The sequence below is a fragment of the Triticum aestivum genome, chromosome 4D, assembly GCF_018294505.1.
Source record: "Triticum aestivum cultivar Chinese Spring chromosome 4D, IWGSC CS RefSeq v2.1, whole genome shotgun sequence".
In the NCBI taxonomy this organism is placed as follows: Eukaryota; Viridiplantae; Streptophyta; class Magnoliopsida; order Poales; family Poaceae; genus Triticum; species Triticum aestivum.
The window spans coordinates 362787276-362805255 of NC_057805.1; the positions used below are offsets into that span (position 1 = coordinate 362787276).

Here is a 17980-nt window from a genome sequence, read left to right on the forward strand (position 1 = left end):
GGTTCCCACCCAACTACAGCCCATTAGGTCCTTCAGGGCAGGTGGACCCTCCCGGTGGACCCCCGGAACCCCTTCGGTGGTCCCGATACAATACCGATAAACCCCGAAACCTTTCCGGTGACTGAAACTGGACTTCCCATATATAAACACCTCTGGACCATTCCGGAACTCCTCGTGACATCCGGGATCTCATCCAGGACTCCGAACAACATTCGGTAACCACGTACATCTATTCCCTATAACCCTAGCGTCATCGAACCTTAAGTGTGTAGACCCTACGGGTTCGGGAACTATGCAGACATGACCAAGACATCTCTCCGGCCAATAACCAACAGCGGGATCTGGATACCCATGTTGGCTCCCACATGTTCCACGATGATCTCATCGGATGAACCATGATGTCAAGGATTCAATCAATCCCGTATATGATTCCCTTTGTCTACCGATATAGCACTTGCCCGAGATTCGATCGTCGGTATACCGATACCTTGTTCAATCTCGTTACGGCAAGTCTCTTTACTCGTTCCGTAACACATCATCCCATGACCAACCCCTTAGTCACATTGAGCTCATTACGATGATGTCTTACCGAGTGGGCCCAGAGATACCTCTCCGTCATACGGAGTGACAAATCCCAGTCTCGATTCGTGCCAACCCAACAGATACTTTCGGGGATACCCGTAGTGTACCTTTATAGCCACCCAGTTACGTTGTGATGTTTGGCACACCCAAAGTACCCTTACGGTATCCGGGAGTTGCACAATCTCATGGTCTAAGGAAAAGATACTTGACATTAGAAAAGCTTTAGCAGACGAACTACACGATCTTGTGCTATGCTTAGGATTGGGTCTTGTCCATCACATCATTATCCTAATGATGTGATCCCGTTATCAATGACATCCTATGTCCATGGTTAGGAAACCGTAACCATCTATTGATCAACGAGCTAGTCAACTAGAGGCTCACTAGGAACATGTTCTTGTCTATGTATTCACACATGTATTACGATTTCCGGATAACACAATTATAGCATGAACAATAGACAATTATCATGAACAAGGAAATATAATAATAACCATTTTATTATTGCCTCTAGGGCATATTTCCAACAATATCTACATAGTTCTCGAACCCGTAGGGTCCGCACGCTTAAGTTCGGTGACGATTTGTATTATGAGTTTATGTGTTTTGATGTACCGAAGGTAGTTCAGAGTCCCGGATGAGATCGAGGACATGACGAGGAGTCTCGAAATGGTCGAGACGTAAAGATCGATATATTGGACGACTATATTCAGACATCGGAAAGGTTCCGAGTGATTCGAGTATTTTTCGGAGTACCGGAGAGTTACGGGAATTCGTATTGGGCCTTAATGGGCCATACGGGAAAGGAGAGAAAGGCCTCAAAAGGTGGCCGCACCCCTCCCCATGGTCTGGTCCGAATTGGACTAGGGAGGGGGGCGCCCCCTTCCTTCCTTCTCCTTTTCCCTTCCCTTTTTCCTACTCCATGTGGGAGGAGGAATCCTACTAGGACTAGGGAGTCCTACTAGGACTCCACACTTCTGGTGCGCCCTAGGGGCTGGCCGGCCTCCCCTCCTCCATCCTTTATATACGGGGGCAGGGGGCACCTCTAGACACACAAGTTAATTGTTCCAAGCCGTGTGCGGTGCCCCCCTCCACCATATTCCACCTCGGTCATATCGTAGTGGTGCTTAGGCGAAGCCCTGCGTCGGTAGCATCATCATCACCGTCATCACGCCGTCGTGCTGACGAAACACTCCGGTGAAGCTCTGCTGGATCGGAGCTCGCGGGACGTCATCGAGCTGAACGTGTGCTGAACTCGGAGGTGCCGTGCGTTCGGTACTCTATTAAACGTATGACTACATCAACTGCGTTGTGCTAACGCTTCCGCTTTCGGTCTACGAGGGTACGTGGACAACACTCTCCCCTCTCATTGCTATGCATCACCATGATCTTGTGTGTGCGTAAGAATTTTTTTGAAATTACTACGTTCCCCAACAATTCGTACAACCCTCTTGTATAGTAGCACCCTTTTTAATTATCTCAAGTTGCCTCGTCTCGTCAGAAAATGCATGTGACCGAGCAAAACAACATATATATATATATGTGTACAATTCATATATGCTACTGTTCAAGGAAGATTCGTTGGTGCTCAAGACGGACTAGAACGCGGCCATTGGGAAGGTGTCGCCAAGCCCGCGAGTGTAATGTCCTTGCCTTCGGGGATGAACCCTAGGGATTTTGGACGAGGGTAGGTGGCGACCAAGGGGAGGAAACTTGGGGAAGGAGCAGAAAGGGGAAAACAGAGGAAGGAGACTACTGTTTCATTTCTTAATTTTTCGATGCCTCTCGGCTACACGGCTCGGGCTTATATATGCCGCAGCTCACCCACACACGCTATTACACCCACAAGGCCCACGGCCCACACGCACACCTAGGCCCAACTGCGAAGAGTCATCAGCCACTGGTGCGTTCCTTACCCTGTTCTGCTCCTCTGGTCTCTGCTGTCTCGCCTGATGGAATAGGGGCGATGACAGTGCTCCCCTCTTGAGAAGCTGCTTGTCCCCAAGTAGCTGCCTGTGGAAACCTTTTCTGCAGCGCTTCAGAATCTTCCCAAGTAGCGAATTCTCCTGGCAAATCTGACACTGAATCAGTACCTGAAGCAGAGCTGTATTACCTCGCTTGACTAACCTGCGATCCAGAATTTCTGAGGGAGTGAGCTCTTCAGTGTCTAGTCTTGGCAGCTTCGGCAAGGTTTTGAACACAGGAGTATGATCAGGCACTTGTTGTTTCAGCTGGGAAACGTGAAACACAGGATGGATTTGTGTATCTGAAGGCAGGTCCAACTTATATGATGCTGGTCCAAACTTCTCAAAAATTTGGAAAGGCCCAAAGTATTTAAAAGCCAATTTGGGGCAGGGTCTGTTCACCAGAGAAAGTTGTCCATAGGGTTGTAGTTTGAGGAAAACAAACTCCCCAACTGCAAACTCTCTCATGGATCTGTGCTTATCAGCATGTGCTTTGCATTTTTGCTGAGCTCTCTGAAGATGCAGTTGCAAGTGTTCTGCGTAAGCTTGCCTGTCTTGTAGCCACCGTTGGATTCAGGAGAAGCATCCTCTGGGGGTCTAAGGAATTGTCCCATATGTGGCTCTTGCCCATATAAAGCTTTGAAAGGAGTGCACCCCAAGGATGAATGATAGGAGGTGTTATACCAGAGCTCTGCCAAAGCCAACCAGTTGTGCCATTTTGTAGGTGAATCATGAACAACATACCTCAAATACATTTCCAAGCACTGGTTCACTCGTTCTGTTTGCCCATCTGTTTGTGGGTGTCTGGCTGTGGACATTTGTAACTTAGGGCCCCAAATAGATAACAGCTCCTTCCAGAAGTGGCTAGTGAATATTGTATCTCTATCTGATGTGATAGTTAATGGCATGCTGTGAAGTTTCACCACCTGCTGCATGAATGCTTGGGCTACAGTAGCAGCTGAATAAGGATGCTTCAAGGGAATGAAGTGGTTGTATTTAGAGTATCTGTCTACTACCACTAGGATGACATTATATCCATTGGATTTAGGCAAACCTTCAATGAAATCCATACTTACATCCTCCCAAGCTCTTGTTGGTATTGGTAAAGGGTTTAGGAGACCTGGGTACTTGCAATTTTCATGTTTTGCTTGTTGACAAATATGGCACTGTTGGACAAAGTTCTGAACATCTTGCTTGATTCCCGTCCAGTGAAACAACTTCTTTACTCTCTGGTATGTGGCCTGAATACCACTGTGCTCTCCAATAGGAGAAGCATGAAATGCTTCAATTAGTTTGGTATGTAAACCTGAGTTAGAGCCCACCCAGACTTTGCCCTTGAATCTGATCAGTCCTTGAGAAAGGGAAAACCCAGGCTCATCTTCCGCAGTGATTGCTAATTTAGTAAGTAGTTCCTGGGCTCTTGTATCTACTGCATAGGAGTTAACCACTTCTTGCAGCCAAACTGGTTGAGCAGTGGATACAGCCTGTACTGCAAATACATGTCCCATTCTCGACAGGGCATCAGGTGCTTTGTTCTCGGTGCCCTTTTTGTATTGAAATTTAAATTGGAGGCCAGGCAATTTAGCCATTGCTTTCTTCTGCAATTCGGTATGGAGCACTTGATCTTCTAAGTTGCACAGACTTTTATGATCAGTTTTGATGACAAATGGCCCTCTGGTTAGGTAGGATCTCCATTTATCTACTACCATCATGACTGCCATGAATTCTTTCTCATATGTTGGTAGCTTCTGATTTTGCACTCCTAGAGCTTTGCTGTAATAGGCCACTGGGTGTCCTTGCCGACTCAACACAGCCCCAATCCCAGTATCGCATGCATCAGTCTCTACTATGAAGGATTTGGAGAAATCTGGTAAGGACAGCACTGGAGTGGACACCATTGCTGTTTTCAACTTGCCAAAAGCATCCTGGGCTTCCTCTGTCCATTGGAATGTCTTAAGCTGCAATAGAGAGTTCAGGGGTTTGGCAAGAATTCCATAATGAGCCACAAATTTTCTATAATAGCCTGTAAGCCCGAGAAATCCCCTCAATTCAGTGAAGTTGGTGGGTTGGGGCCACTGTTCCATGGCCTTGGTTTTCTCAAGATCTGTGGCCACTCCCTTGTCAGAGATTATATGTCCCAGGTAGCTCAATTGTTATGTAGCAAAGCAGCATTTGCTCATTTTTGCATATAGTTGATTTTCTCTCAAACTCTAGAGCACTTGTCTTAAGTGTTCTTCATGCTCCTCTAGTGTTTCACTGAACACCAATATATCATCCATAAAAATGAGTACAAACTTTTGAGCATATTTTTTGAAAATTATATTCATCAGACACTGGAAAGTAGCAGGCGCATTTGTCAGCCCAAAGGGCATTACTCTGAACTGATATTTCCCATGATGAGTTTTGAAGGCAGTCTTTTCTTCATCAGTTTCCACCATTCGGATTTGATGATAACCAGACCTTAAATCCAATTTAGAGAACCACTTGGCCCCAGCAATTTCATCTAACAGCTCATCCACCACAGGCATTGGAAATGTGTTCTTCACTGTTAGTGTGTTCAGCCTTCTGTAATCCACACAGAACCTCCAAGTCCCATCCTTCTTCCTTACTAACAAGACTGGGGAAGCAAAAGGAGACATACTAGGTGTGATGAGACCAGCAGCTAGCATCTCATTTACTTGCTTTTCTATTTCATCCTTCTGCTGTGGGTTATACCTGTAAGGTCTGACATTAACTGGTGCACTGCCAGGTAAAAGAGATATGGCATGGTCAAATTCCCTATGTGGTGGTAACTGCTTTGGGTCCTCAAACACATCAGCAAAATCTTTCAAAGTTGTTGAAATGCAGGCTGGCACTTCATGATTCTCGGTGTGCAAAGTTGGAGAGACAACTGCAGTCAAATAGCATTCCCTTTTTGCCATTTGAGCATTTGTTCCACAGTGATAGCTTGAACCTCGGTTTGTTGTTTCTCCACAATGCCCTGCAACCTGATCTGTTGTCCATTTCTGTCAAACTGTAGCCACTTCTCTTCCCAATGACAGACCATAGCTCCCCACTGGGCCAAACAATCCATTCCTAGAATAGCATCATACCCTCCCAAGTCCACCACCTTCATATCAGGAGTGAAGGTGTGTCCATTAATCCACCAGGGTAAGCCCACCATCTCAGTTTCACACTGAAGCTGCTCCCCATTTGCTACGTTGACTTGTAGGGCCTTATCAAGCATAGTGGCTTTGTGTTTCAGTTTGTCCGCTAATTGCCTGTCAATGAATGTGTGAGAGCTCCCGGAGTCCACTAGTAACAACATGACTTTGTTCTCTACAAGTGCTCTCAGCCTGATAGTTTTAGTGTTTGCAGACCCTGATATGGCATTAACTGACAGATAAGCAGCCACTTCCTCTACTGCTTCTTCAGCCGCAATGGCATTTAGAATGTCATCTGAAAGCTGCCCTTCAATTTCCTGAGCCTCCAAAGCCTTGAGCTGTAAAGGTGGTTTGTTTGCACATACATGACCTTGACTGTATTTTTCACCACAGCTATAGCAAAGCCCATTTGCCCTACGGAACTCCTTGAGTTGCTTTGCTCTCCACAAGTCTCCTGCTGCAAATTGAGGCCGAGAGGAATTTTCCTGACGAGGTGCAGTGAATTTGCTTTGTCCAAACTGCTTCTGAACTTTGTGGTGCTGCATTTTCTGTCGTTCTAGGACGGCCTCCTGTACCAGTGCATACTCATCCGCTAGGACTACCGACTGGGGTAACTGAATTTCCACTACTGCTCTTATTTCCTCCTTCAATCCCAACACAAATTGAGTCACCAGCATTGTTTCACTGATGCTCGCATCATATAACCGGACCTGATACACAAGCTGATTGAACATGGTGCGGTATTGGTGCACAGACTCTTCCTGTTTCAGCAACAGTAGTTCCTTCAAACAGTTGCGGTGCACATTGAGGTCGAACTCCTGCAGTATTGCTTTTCTGAACCATGGCCAATCTGCACAGCCATCTGTGTGTTTGGACGCCTGGTACCAGTGTGTCGCGTTACCTTGCAGGTGCAGAGAGGCCGACATAAGTTTAAAGCCATCAGGGATCTGGTACAATTGGAAGTACACTTCACAATTGTCCAGCCACATACGAACTCCCTCTCCATCGAAGCGTGGAAACTCCATCTTCGGCATCCATGGTCGCTTAGAGTTCTGTTCGTCAGGAAGGCGCGGTGATGGCGGTGCTCTGCTCGGGTCGCATGGTCGACGAAGTGGCGGTGGCACCTGGGCGGCTGAAGAAGCTGCTGCCGCAGCTTGAGCTGCTGTCGGAGACGCTGCAAAACAGCCTGGTTACGCCAATCGATCCAGATCCGTATCCTGAGTGTTGTGCGATTCCTTAATTGCGCGCGCTACATGGACTTGCTCCTGATGGATCTCCCCAATTGATGTGACCGAGAGATCTACCTTGGTTTGAACCTGATCCAGGCGCTGGACTTGCTCTGCAAACTTCGCGTCCAGATTGTCGAGCCGCGCACTGATCTCGTCGATGCGCGCCACGCGCTCGCCAATTCCCTTCGGAGCAGACAGCTCCTTCAGCACCCGCTCTTCGAAGGCCGACATTGTTGCGATCAGATGCTTCGTCTGCGCGCTTGGCTTGAATGGAGCCGTCGTCACCCTCTCTGAACCAGACCAACGCCGATCTCGGATTTACAGGCGACCGCCGAAGCAGCTGCACAACCGATCGGTCGATGTTACAGTCTGATCTTGAGGAAGCGGGGTCAGCGGATCGAACAAGGCAAATCTGATACCAATTGTAATGTCCTTGCCTTCGGGGATGAACCCTAGGGATTTTGGACGAGAGTAGGTGGCGACCAAGGGGAGGAAACTTGGGGAAGGAGCAAAAAGGGGAAAACAGAGGAAGGATACTACTGTTTCATTTCTTCATTTTTCGATGCCTCTCGGCTACACGGCTCGGACTTATATATGCCGCAGCTCACCCACACACGCTATTACACCCACAAGGCCCACGACCCACACGCACACCTAGGCCCAACTGGGAAGAGTCATCAGCCACTGGTGCGTTCCTTGCCCTGTTCTGCTCCTCTGGTCTCTGCTGTCTCGCCTGATGGAATAGGGGCGATGACAGCGAGGGAAAATTGCACTGGATCGGATTGATGCGTAGAGAGGAAAGAAGAGAGATCTTCCTGATGATCCTATAGATAGGAGCAGTAGCGGAACCAGCATCACACAACGTCCCAGGCAAGCCTTCTATCTACAGTGTGCTATAGTGATCTACAGTGCAATTTGTGCTACAGTCAACGAAGGATCTCTCCAGCACACCCCAGGCGAAGGCCCTGCCTGCCTGGGGCCTGAAACCGCCTCTGAATAGGAGAGTATTATGGACCGTGATTGACAAAGAAGAGATTACCAAAGAAGAGATTTATGATGGGGTGAAGAAAGGAATGTAAATTATGGTGGTTGAATGATAGTGTGAAAAAATGAATGAAAATTAAGGTGATTAAGGTCCTGTTCGGAACTTGCCCGCTCCGCGGAGTTGGGGAGCTGGGTTTTGGCAGCTCCATAAAATTAAGCTAAAGTTTGGTCCACTCCCGGAGCAGAGTTAAACGAGCCGAGAGAAACCAAACACAGCCTAAATCACTACTTGCCTAGTGGGATAACTTACCTTACGGATAAAGCGTGGACCAATAAAAATCGATGGAGTGTGTCCTTCAAAAACCGATGAAGTGAAGGGCTGGACGAATGATTGAAGTGCAACGGTTTTTTACGGGAGAGGAAATCTTTTTTTAGGCAGTAGAGATAGAGATTAGGTAGTAGAGATAATCTTGGCCATCACGATTGACGGTGTAGTCCTCCCGTTACAGCAAACACGTTGCATTCCCTTTTTTCATGCCAAAAGATAAAGAAATGATGAAAACGTAGCTGTTATAGGCAAAAACTATAAATTTAACCTGTAGACGAAAGGAATTCACAAAATGAACTGTTCTTGAAAAAATTTAACTCCGCTGACCCTTTTATGTAGCGCCCGATAGCAAGGCGTCACACTACACTGTGCAGCGCCTGACTGACAGACGCTACATACCTAACCAGCATCGAACCTCGAATTGTCTGAAAATTCTAAGTTAATGTGCAACGCCTAAGCGCCTAGGCGCTACACTGATATATCCAGTTAATTAAAAGGATTCGCATTTAGCAGCACGAACGATTCAAACAAGCACACGACACTCATGCATGCAGTATGTTGCTGTAGGCCCTACGAGGCTGTGGCCACGCATGCACGCACACGGCATGCATGCACGTGATTTGGTGATCCGTACGTTGCGTGTAGTGCGTCGATACACAATCTATACCGTATAGTGTAGCGCCTAGCTTTTAGGCGTTGCACATTGACTTAGGAATTTTCAGCCAGTCCGAGGTGTGACATAGGGTAGGCGTGTAGCGCCTGTTAGTCAGGCGCTGCACAGTATAGTGTGACGCCTAGCTGTCGGGCGTTACACGAAAGAGTCAGCGAAGTGAAATTTTTTCAAGAACAGTTCACTTTGTGAATTCATTTCGTCTATAGGTCAAATTTATAGTTTTTGCCGCTGCTACATCATATACTTTTTCCTTTTCTTTTTCGATTACAGTTTTCGTAACTTGTTCCAAATTCTTTAATTGTACTGTATGTGATAGGGTGCATCAGCCATTATGGCATTTCCCTCGAAAAAAAACACTTAATACTACAAGTACGCCAGGAGAAGCGACCGCACACTACATCACTGTCTAGTGTCTACCAGTACATCTCCGCTCGTCTGTTCGTCGAACAGATAAGCACAGAATCCGAAGAGAGCGGCGGGTGGTTGGCAGATGGCTGCGGCGGAGCCGTCGGGGTCGAGCCAGCCGGGTGCTCCAGGAAGGTGGTCTCTTCACGGGAAGACGGCTCTCGTCACCGGCGGCACCCGCGGGATCGGGTACCCCTCGGACACCTCTCTCTCTTCCCCAGCAGCGCCCCAAACCCCGAGAGATCCCCTCGATGGCCGGCCTGAGGAGCTCGTGTGATGCGCAGGCGTGCGGTGGTGGAGGAACTTGCGGCGCTGGGGGTGGCCGTGCACACCTGCTCCCGGAAGGAGGCGGAGCTGGGCGAGCGCCTCAAGGAGTGGGAGGCCAGGGGCTTCCGCGTCACAACCTCCGTCTGCGACCTCTCCGTCCGGGAGCAGCGGGAGCGCCTGATTGCCGACGTCGCCGAACGCTTCGGCGGCAAGCTCAACATCCTCGTGAGTTGGAACCAATCGCATCTTCATTTCTCTTCTTTCTCGTTCCTAGTATGATCCTACCCGTCAGAAATGCAGTACTGTATTATTGATTTTTTCTCTGGGAAATACCAGCCTGCTGTAAGTTGCAGTTAAGCACACACACACGTACTAGTTGAAATTCACCCCCTAAAATGCCCATGAACTATTCCCCATCCTACAACTGAAACAGTATTAGTGGAGATAAATGAAGCACGGAACATGGCAAACCAAACACGGAGCCCTTCGGAAAGTCAAGTACTAAACCCACTGGTCCGTGCAATTGCCCGATGTAGCTTGCGAGCTACTCCCTCCGTTCCAAAATAGATGACTCAACTTTGTACTAACTTTGTACTAACTTTGTACTAACTTTAGTACAAAGTTGGGTCATCTATTTTGGAACGGAGGGAGTACATTGACTCTCACCTGGCCACCTCTCACTATCAATCATGTCTGTGTGTTTATTTATGGAGCTTTCTTCACTTTCAGCATCATGTGTTTGAGTTGATGTGTCTTTTCTCTCATTGAAGTGAATATGTTGATTTCACAAAAACGTGCTGCAGACAGACATTCCCAATGAAATGATGTTTCTTATCTTAATAATTCTGCATAAAACAGTCGAATTCAAGATCTGAAAATTTGTAAACACGAGGTTGAATGAAATGTGTTGATGGCTGTACAACTATTACCACAGGTGCGAAAGCTGATGTTTAACTTTTGGTTCGTTGGAGAAGTTTGCTAAATCTCATAGGTCAATATTTTCCTTTGATGGTCTGAATAGATGGATCTTGATAAACCTTGGGCGGGCAACACGGTGCCGTTCAATCGGGCCCTCTTCAGTGCCACGACTTTGGTAACCCTGGGAGACGACCAGACAGCCAAGTTCTTGGAATCTAGATCGCTTCCTGGGAAGGTGGTGGTGGAGATTGTGCCATTGCTATAGTAGTAGGGTGAGATTCAAGAATAGCAAGGTTCACTGTGCTCTTGACAGAAACAAGTGGATTGAACCAATGCAGGGTGGAAAATAAATCAGCTGAGTATGTCGCGATGGATTGTAGCTTCTCCAAGCAGGTGTGGAAGTAGGTGGCGGCCTGGTCCAATCTTGAGCAGCTGACTCAGACAGGTACCATCCAGGGCAGGTTAGCTGACTGGTGGAGCAGCGGCCCAAAGTTTATCCGGATAGACATCATTTCTTAGATGGAGTGGTCTCATATTCGGTGTTGAGCAGTGAATGCGTGAGCACTTACCTTCTAGCGCGTTGTTTCCGATGATAATAACTAGCGTTTAGGTTCTTTGCTTCTCTAGTCGACCAAAATGGTTTTGTCGCTTGTTACATATGTGCGTTGTAAAACTGAACTGTTTTCTAATTGAGTGGGCAGTGGCCCTGTTGTCCTTTACGGGGAAATAACATTTTCCTTGGAGATCTGCATTTTATTCAAATATAGCGCATTCTACCAAAATCCGGGTTTTGTCAGAGTACAGGACTGCAGGGTGCCCCTGCAAGATGAACTGTTTGTTGGATCTCCGTTTTAATTTCCCATGTGTTTTGCAGTGTTGATTCCATAACTTGAGTGCTTGTGTAGATTTGTGCTGTCTTCTTTCACTTGGTCTTTAAGGTAAACATTGGAGCAACAAACATAAGGAAACCAACTACTGAATGTCCTGTAGAAGTTTAGTCACTCTTTTTATGCGAGAAATGTTTACTCTCTTTGAGGGCCACTTACCTTGGATCTGCATATTGTTTGTGCCAATTTGCTCTGACTTTCTTCATTTCCTCTTTAAGGTAAACAATGTGGGGACAAACATAAGGAAGCCAACTACTGAATTTTCCGCTGAAGATTACTCTTTTTTGATGGCCACTAATCTTGAATCTGCATATCATCTTTGCCAACTTGCACATCCTCTTCTAAAAGCATCTGGTTTGGGCAGCATTGTTTTCATATCATCTGTCTGTGGATTAGTAGCCGTATTTAGCGGTACTCTATATGCCATGACTAAAGGTAACTACTGTAGCTCACTACCCGCCCGTGACTTTGACTTCCTGAGCATCTACTATGATTTTTCAGACATCTACTATGCGTAACTAGCTACTGGTTTTGTTCAGGTGCCATCAACCAGTTAACCAAGAACCTAGCATGTGAATGGGCAAAAGATGGCATAAGAACAAACTCTGTTGCTCCATGGTACATAACGACTTCGCTTACAGAAGGAGTAAGGGTCTCAATTTGATTATTCCTCTCAAGTCTATACAGTAATTTGGAACATATTATGAATCATGATTGTGACGTAGTATGCAGACTATAGCAACTCTAACTGCGTCGTGGTTATCCTTCTTACCTGTTTGACTTGAGGACTAATTATGCATTATTCTATTGCTTTCTTCCATATATGTGTTTTAACTGCATTATTTTTCTTGAGAGCATTGCTGCGCAACCTGTGCTTAGTTATAGTGATATGATTATGTCGTTGCGTATCTGAACAGAGCAAGTTGACTCATTTATGATACTAAACATGTTTTAGTATCAGTTCTTGATGAAATTAGCGCAAAAAGTATGCTTCTACTTATATTCAAATTACATGTAGGGTAGCAAAATCATGTTGATATCAGCCTATACATTCCATCTACTATCAGAGAATGAACAAAGTGCATGTTTTAGGACCAGTCGATAGAAATTATCGCAAAAAGTATGCTTATACTTATATTCAAATTACATTTAGGGTAGCAAAAGTCATGTTGGTTTCAGCCTGTACCGTCATTACTATCAGAGAACAAACACAGTGCAGCTGTTTGGTTATTAGTATTATCTTATTTCACAATGATTATAATTAGTATACCTTAGCTCTTGACGTATTAGGTTCCCACATCACAAGATGGTAGCGGGGAGCAGGTGTATCATGTATCTACTTCCGCTAATCCATAATAAGTATACCCAGGAAGGATTGCTGAAAGGGAGGGTCAATCATGCACGGTTAGGATTAAAACTGTTAAGTAGGGTAAAATAACCCAAATGATCAGTGCCACATGTCAGGTGTGTGGCACTCCGGCCCTGAAGTTTTTCAATGGCAATTCCTGTCACGCAAGGATGGCAATTTCTAGTGACACACGGCAAGTTTCTTGCCATGCTTGGCAACTAAAGTTGCCATTCTCGCGTCACTAAACCTGCCGTAGAAAACGTTCGAAGTTGCCATGTGCTCGTACCTGACGTTCGCTACTTATCAGGGTCCTAAAATTATGATGCCGACCAATATACAGCCATGCCTGCAGCAATTCAGAAAATGAGAGTTTAATGTTAGGATCCTGAATTCCTTTTCTTGATTTGGGCGTGCTGTCCTTGTGTGGTGGCCATGCTAAAGTTGGGATCCTGAATTCCTGCTGAAGATTGCCTGGTACACTGAATATATAAGCCACCTAACTGTGTGTTGATAATTGCTATAGCTAACCGTGGTACACATAACATAAATGTCCACAAATTTGAGAGCTAGCAGTAGTGTCCAACTGAAACTAGCTAAGCCACACTCTGTTTTCTCTCCTTCCCTATTTTTCTGTGGGCAGCTCCAGTTCCTCACACCTTAAATATGCTCTTAATTTTATTAGAACTGATGCCATTCATGGTCATTTGTACATGTGTATAGAAGCACTTCAAAACTACATTGTATTATTCTCAAAATTTCTTCTTAGTCCTATAGTAGTAAACATAGAAAAAATATATTATATTGCAGCCACATGTTGAAGCTTCTTTTGTGCAAGAACAATTGCTTATGAACTCTTGTAGTTAGCGCATCTGCCCGTACTCGGTGCATGGGGCGGGGCCCTATCATGTAACCTCTTGGAAAATGGTAACTCTGATCCCTGAAGCTCTGCTATTGTTTGTGGTGCAGCTTTTGGCTAACAAGGAATTTGAGGCCTCCGTTGTGAGTCGAACTCCACTGGGGCGTGTCGGAGAACCAGGAGAGGTATCATCGCTGGTTGCTTTTCTTTGCATGCCTGGTTCCACTTACATAACAGGCCAGACGATCTCAGTGGACGGAGGTATGACTGTCAATGGGCTCTATCCAGCTTGAAGACTACCAAGGAAGAGGCCATATTTCGCTCTGTTGCCCAGGAGCCCAGTCATATCTTGTGTTCTTGGCAACCAAAATAAATATTCCTGTAAAACCGAGGTCATCTTGAATCTAGACTCCACGAGTATTCGCCATTGTTCAGATCAGCCATGTGAAGAAAGTTGTGGTCAGAATTGTGCGTATCATTTCTCAGTGTGGTGAACTCTTTTTCGGTTTATTAAGCAATTGCCTTGCTGTTGGATTGATTTTTCTGTAGCAGGGCATGTTGAAATTCATACCCTCTTCCATCTAGTACAACAGCCATCATGCCTGCTCACAATGCTGGAAGGCAAAGTCAGATGAGAATCAGATGCAGCAGAAGTTGGGAAATGCTCCCACTGTGCGGCATCAAAAGCATCAAAACGTTATCATTTGCATGCAAAGTTGGTGTGACAAGGTCAGATTGCTGCTATTGTTTTGCACCCACCATTAGCACAGCCAAATATAGTGTTCTTCCATGTTCTACTAGTGGATGGGGCGCGCCTCTTGTGCGGTCCTTTGCGCACTTGTCTTGGCGGTGTAGTTGTGAATGTGCATATGCGTGCTAGAGTAGCTAAGTTGTTAATATATGAATAGAGTTAAACAAGCTTAGCAGGATAATGTTCAATCATCAGGCATAGCAAGGTAATAGGGCCATATTATGAGATAGGTGATAGTCTTACAAGGTGGATGATAGAGCACATTATTGAATTGAAATCAAAGCCTAACATGCTCCAAAAGACACGTGGTCTCCAAAAGAGAAGCAGAGTCTTTGCAGAACTTGCCTCAGGTCGCACATCATATCGAACCCCAGCGTGAGACACCACACCGCCTTCTCCGCCGCCGACATGGCTATCGCCCATCGTGCCTGTGAAATCCAAGAGCTGAGATTGGGCTGCAAGCTGTCTTCACATTTTTCTGCATGGGCAAGAAAGGAATAAAATGCCAAATTCACAAATCTGATATAGGTAATCAAGACAAAATAACCATATTAAATATAGTGATAGTTTATAGAAGCGACAAGCTACTACGATGCAGATTTATGGGCAATGCTCTCCATATCTAGACTGCCACTCCAGATTTATGGGCAATGCTCTCCATATCTAGACTGCCACTCCAGGCTACAGAGTATGTTGCGATATGTTTCACATGTTACTGTTTTTATCTTAGCTAAAAAGAGAGATAAATATACCATTTGACGCGGAGCATACTACTGTGTAGTTTCACATGGTATGTGACCTTAAATTGCTCCTGAAAATGACATAAAAAGCATCAAGAAAAATTTGAATGATTGAAGTGTAAAGAAATCGGAAGCAGCATGGGTGTTCAAGTTATGTAGTTTACCAAATGGTATCGTCGCTCAACAAAAGTCTAAAGAGCAAGAATGCATAAACAACCAACCATACTGCACATGCACAACTCATGAATATGAATCGGCCATACATAAATTTTTTCAGAGTTCCCATGTCATTAATGTAAGCTAACCTAATACTGGAATTGGATCAAAACAACTATTTCACCAGGGCACAATTACTACATAAAATGATGTCTCGCCACTTGACTATGCAAACCTCATATTCCATAATACCACTCAGAATTGATGCAAACAGATAAAGTAGCCAAGTACATTAGGACTTAGTCTCGCTATGTTTTGAAACCAATATATAGGTCATTTTACTAAAATCTACCAGGTCTTCTAGACACCCAATGAACCATAATGCCTGAAATTAAATACGGCAGCAAAGGCGAGCACAACAAGCAGTGCAGGAGCATCAAGCAAAGTTAGAAAATATATTTCTGTAAGTAGTTGAAGATACAACACCATATGAGAGTGGAAAATGCAATCAATATGCTAACTGTATATGAGTACAGAACAGTTTATAGACATTGTATTTTGTGACCACATATGAATCTGTTAGGTGGCAAGATGCTACGTATTATTAGTTAAATTTCAGTGGTACCTGAGATAAAGTCATACGTGGAGCTGTAGCAGGATTCAGTATGTTTAGCAACGACGAGACCATTAAGTAGCCAACTTATAGATAATCCCCTCTTGTAAGATGTATAGATAAGCACCAGCAAATGATGTTGGTACAACTGCATAACTGTAGTTACCCTAGGACAAAAGGACGCATCATGAAAGGAATAACATATACACAATTGGTCTGCTGCCGTGTTATGTGCTAAACAATACCTGCTCGTCGATGATGACCATGTGTATGAGCTTGATAGGATCGCTCTCTAAACCGTTGTGAAAATGCCTAAGCCGAGACACCCGGACACATACCATTTGAATTTGGTCTTCCACAACATAGATCAGTAAGGGTGATAGAAGCCATCTGACAAAAGATACAGTGAATAGCAGCTATCCGCTTAGGTAAACATTCAGGGTAATAAAACAATAAATGAAAAATGTACCGACTTCAAAAGATAAAACCATGACTGTATGAAAATTGTACTTATCCTAAAAGATATAAATCATGTCTCCTATGAAATGTGTTGGTCCCTGGCACAAACATACCTTTGTTCTGGAAGGAAAAAAAATAATTATCTTATTAAGTTCTTGATTTTGCATATATCTTTTCTATAAATATAGTGTTAGCTGAGGCAATCTTTTTCCTTACATGAACTTTGGTAAGGCAAGGCAGGTATTCCCTTCTAATTCATAGGTTCCCATTTAAACATTTATGTAACTGAACCACATCTGATATCTTCAAACCTTACACTTCCTGAAGTTGCAATTATAGAAGCACTTGCATCATAAGTGGATACTGGCAAGCATGGCAAAGCAGACATATAATTTAAATCAAACATTTCCATATCTATTAAAATGGTGCTTCTCATCACATAGCAGAAATAAATTGTCCATTGTCTTTGGGGTTTGTCCAGGGCACATCTAGATGTGCCCTAGTTATTGCACATCTAAGTCACTCAATCAAGCATAAGAAGGAAAAGAAAAAGGGAAAAGAAAATATTCACACGAATCTCCACGTAAGATCAATGACTTAAGACTTAGATGTGCAATACTTATGGCACATCTAGATGTGCTTTAGCAAAACTGGTTTGGGGTATATTTCTGTTAGAAGTATATATAGTATGCTTCATCAATTCTTAGAACCTAAGCTAGGCTTGTTATTTATTTCCTCCGTAAACTAATATAAGAGTGTTTAGATCACTATTTTAGTAATTATTCCAACTCAAGACATCTATACCAATATAAAAAGACCCAAAGGGGCAGATCCAATTAATCTCGGTCATCAAATCATGTCAATCCAACGACCTAGACTGCTTCAATGTCGAGTGCTCAACACGTTTAGCATGCAGTTAATTTCATGCCAAATATAGTGCTAATCGCATAATAACATGCAAATAATATCCTACTTAATATCCGCATGCCCTTAATAAACTTCCAAATTAACATGCATTGCACGTACACATTGACTAGTAAAATAAACAAGCTTTCCTATATGGGGACTGTTATTTCCTAACTGCAAGTATTTAGCGTCATTGACAGAACAGACAGTCTCCTTAGTCACAGAAATCAGCACATATGTAAATAATGGATCTAGATTAATAAACACTGCAAAATAGGATGAAGCATAGGCAGGTAAACAAAATTAAGCAAGGCAACAAATCTCTCACCTGGAAAGAGGACAGCAGGCCTAGCCTCTCTCAGGTACAATACAAGAGAAATGAGGGTTAACTAGAAAGGGGATTAAAGAAAGGAGGGCTAAACCTGCACAGCCTGGACGTAGCTACGGCAAAAACGCAACTAAGAGAACAAATCAGACGTGGGCACGTACGTGACATCAAGGAATTGGAGACAGTAACAATCCTTGGATAGAATTGGACAAAAAATCAATGGAAAAACGAAAACCTAGCACAAAGGAGAACCCAAACACCTCTGGGCGTCGTCAGAGTGGCTATGTTGGGGAGCATCGCCGCCGCCGGCGGTGTCACCCTGGGCCTCCTCGCTGCCAAAGGGCGCTCCGGCAGCAGTGGCCGTTTCGCCGCGTGCACGAAGCAGGGGGTGGATGCGCGGGATTGGAGGCCAGCGGCGGCGCGAGGAGAGGGAGAGGAGGCGC

The 17980-nt window shown here is 44.8% G+C and overlaps 1 protein-coding gene across 1 annotated transcript; it reads left to right on the forward strand.

The window, feature by feature from the left end:
* Positions 1-9249: 9249 nt before the first annotated feature.
* On the forward strand, positions 9250-14122 carry LOC123097933 (tropinone reductase homolog At5g06060). The gene is made up of 5 exons (XM_044519780.1): positions 9250-9497; positions 9593-9800; positions 11599-11815; positions 11920-12026; positions 13695-14122. Exons 1-5 carry the CDS (start codon positions 9394-9396, stop codon positions 13875-13877), a joined length of 819 nt encoding a protein of 272 aa, XP_044375715.1. The 5' UTR covers positions 9250-9393; the 3' UTR covers positions 13878-14122.
* The last annotated feature ends 3858 nt before the right edge of the window (positions 14123-17980 follow it).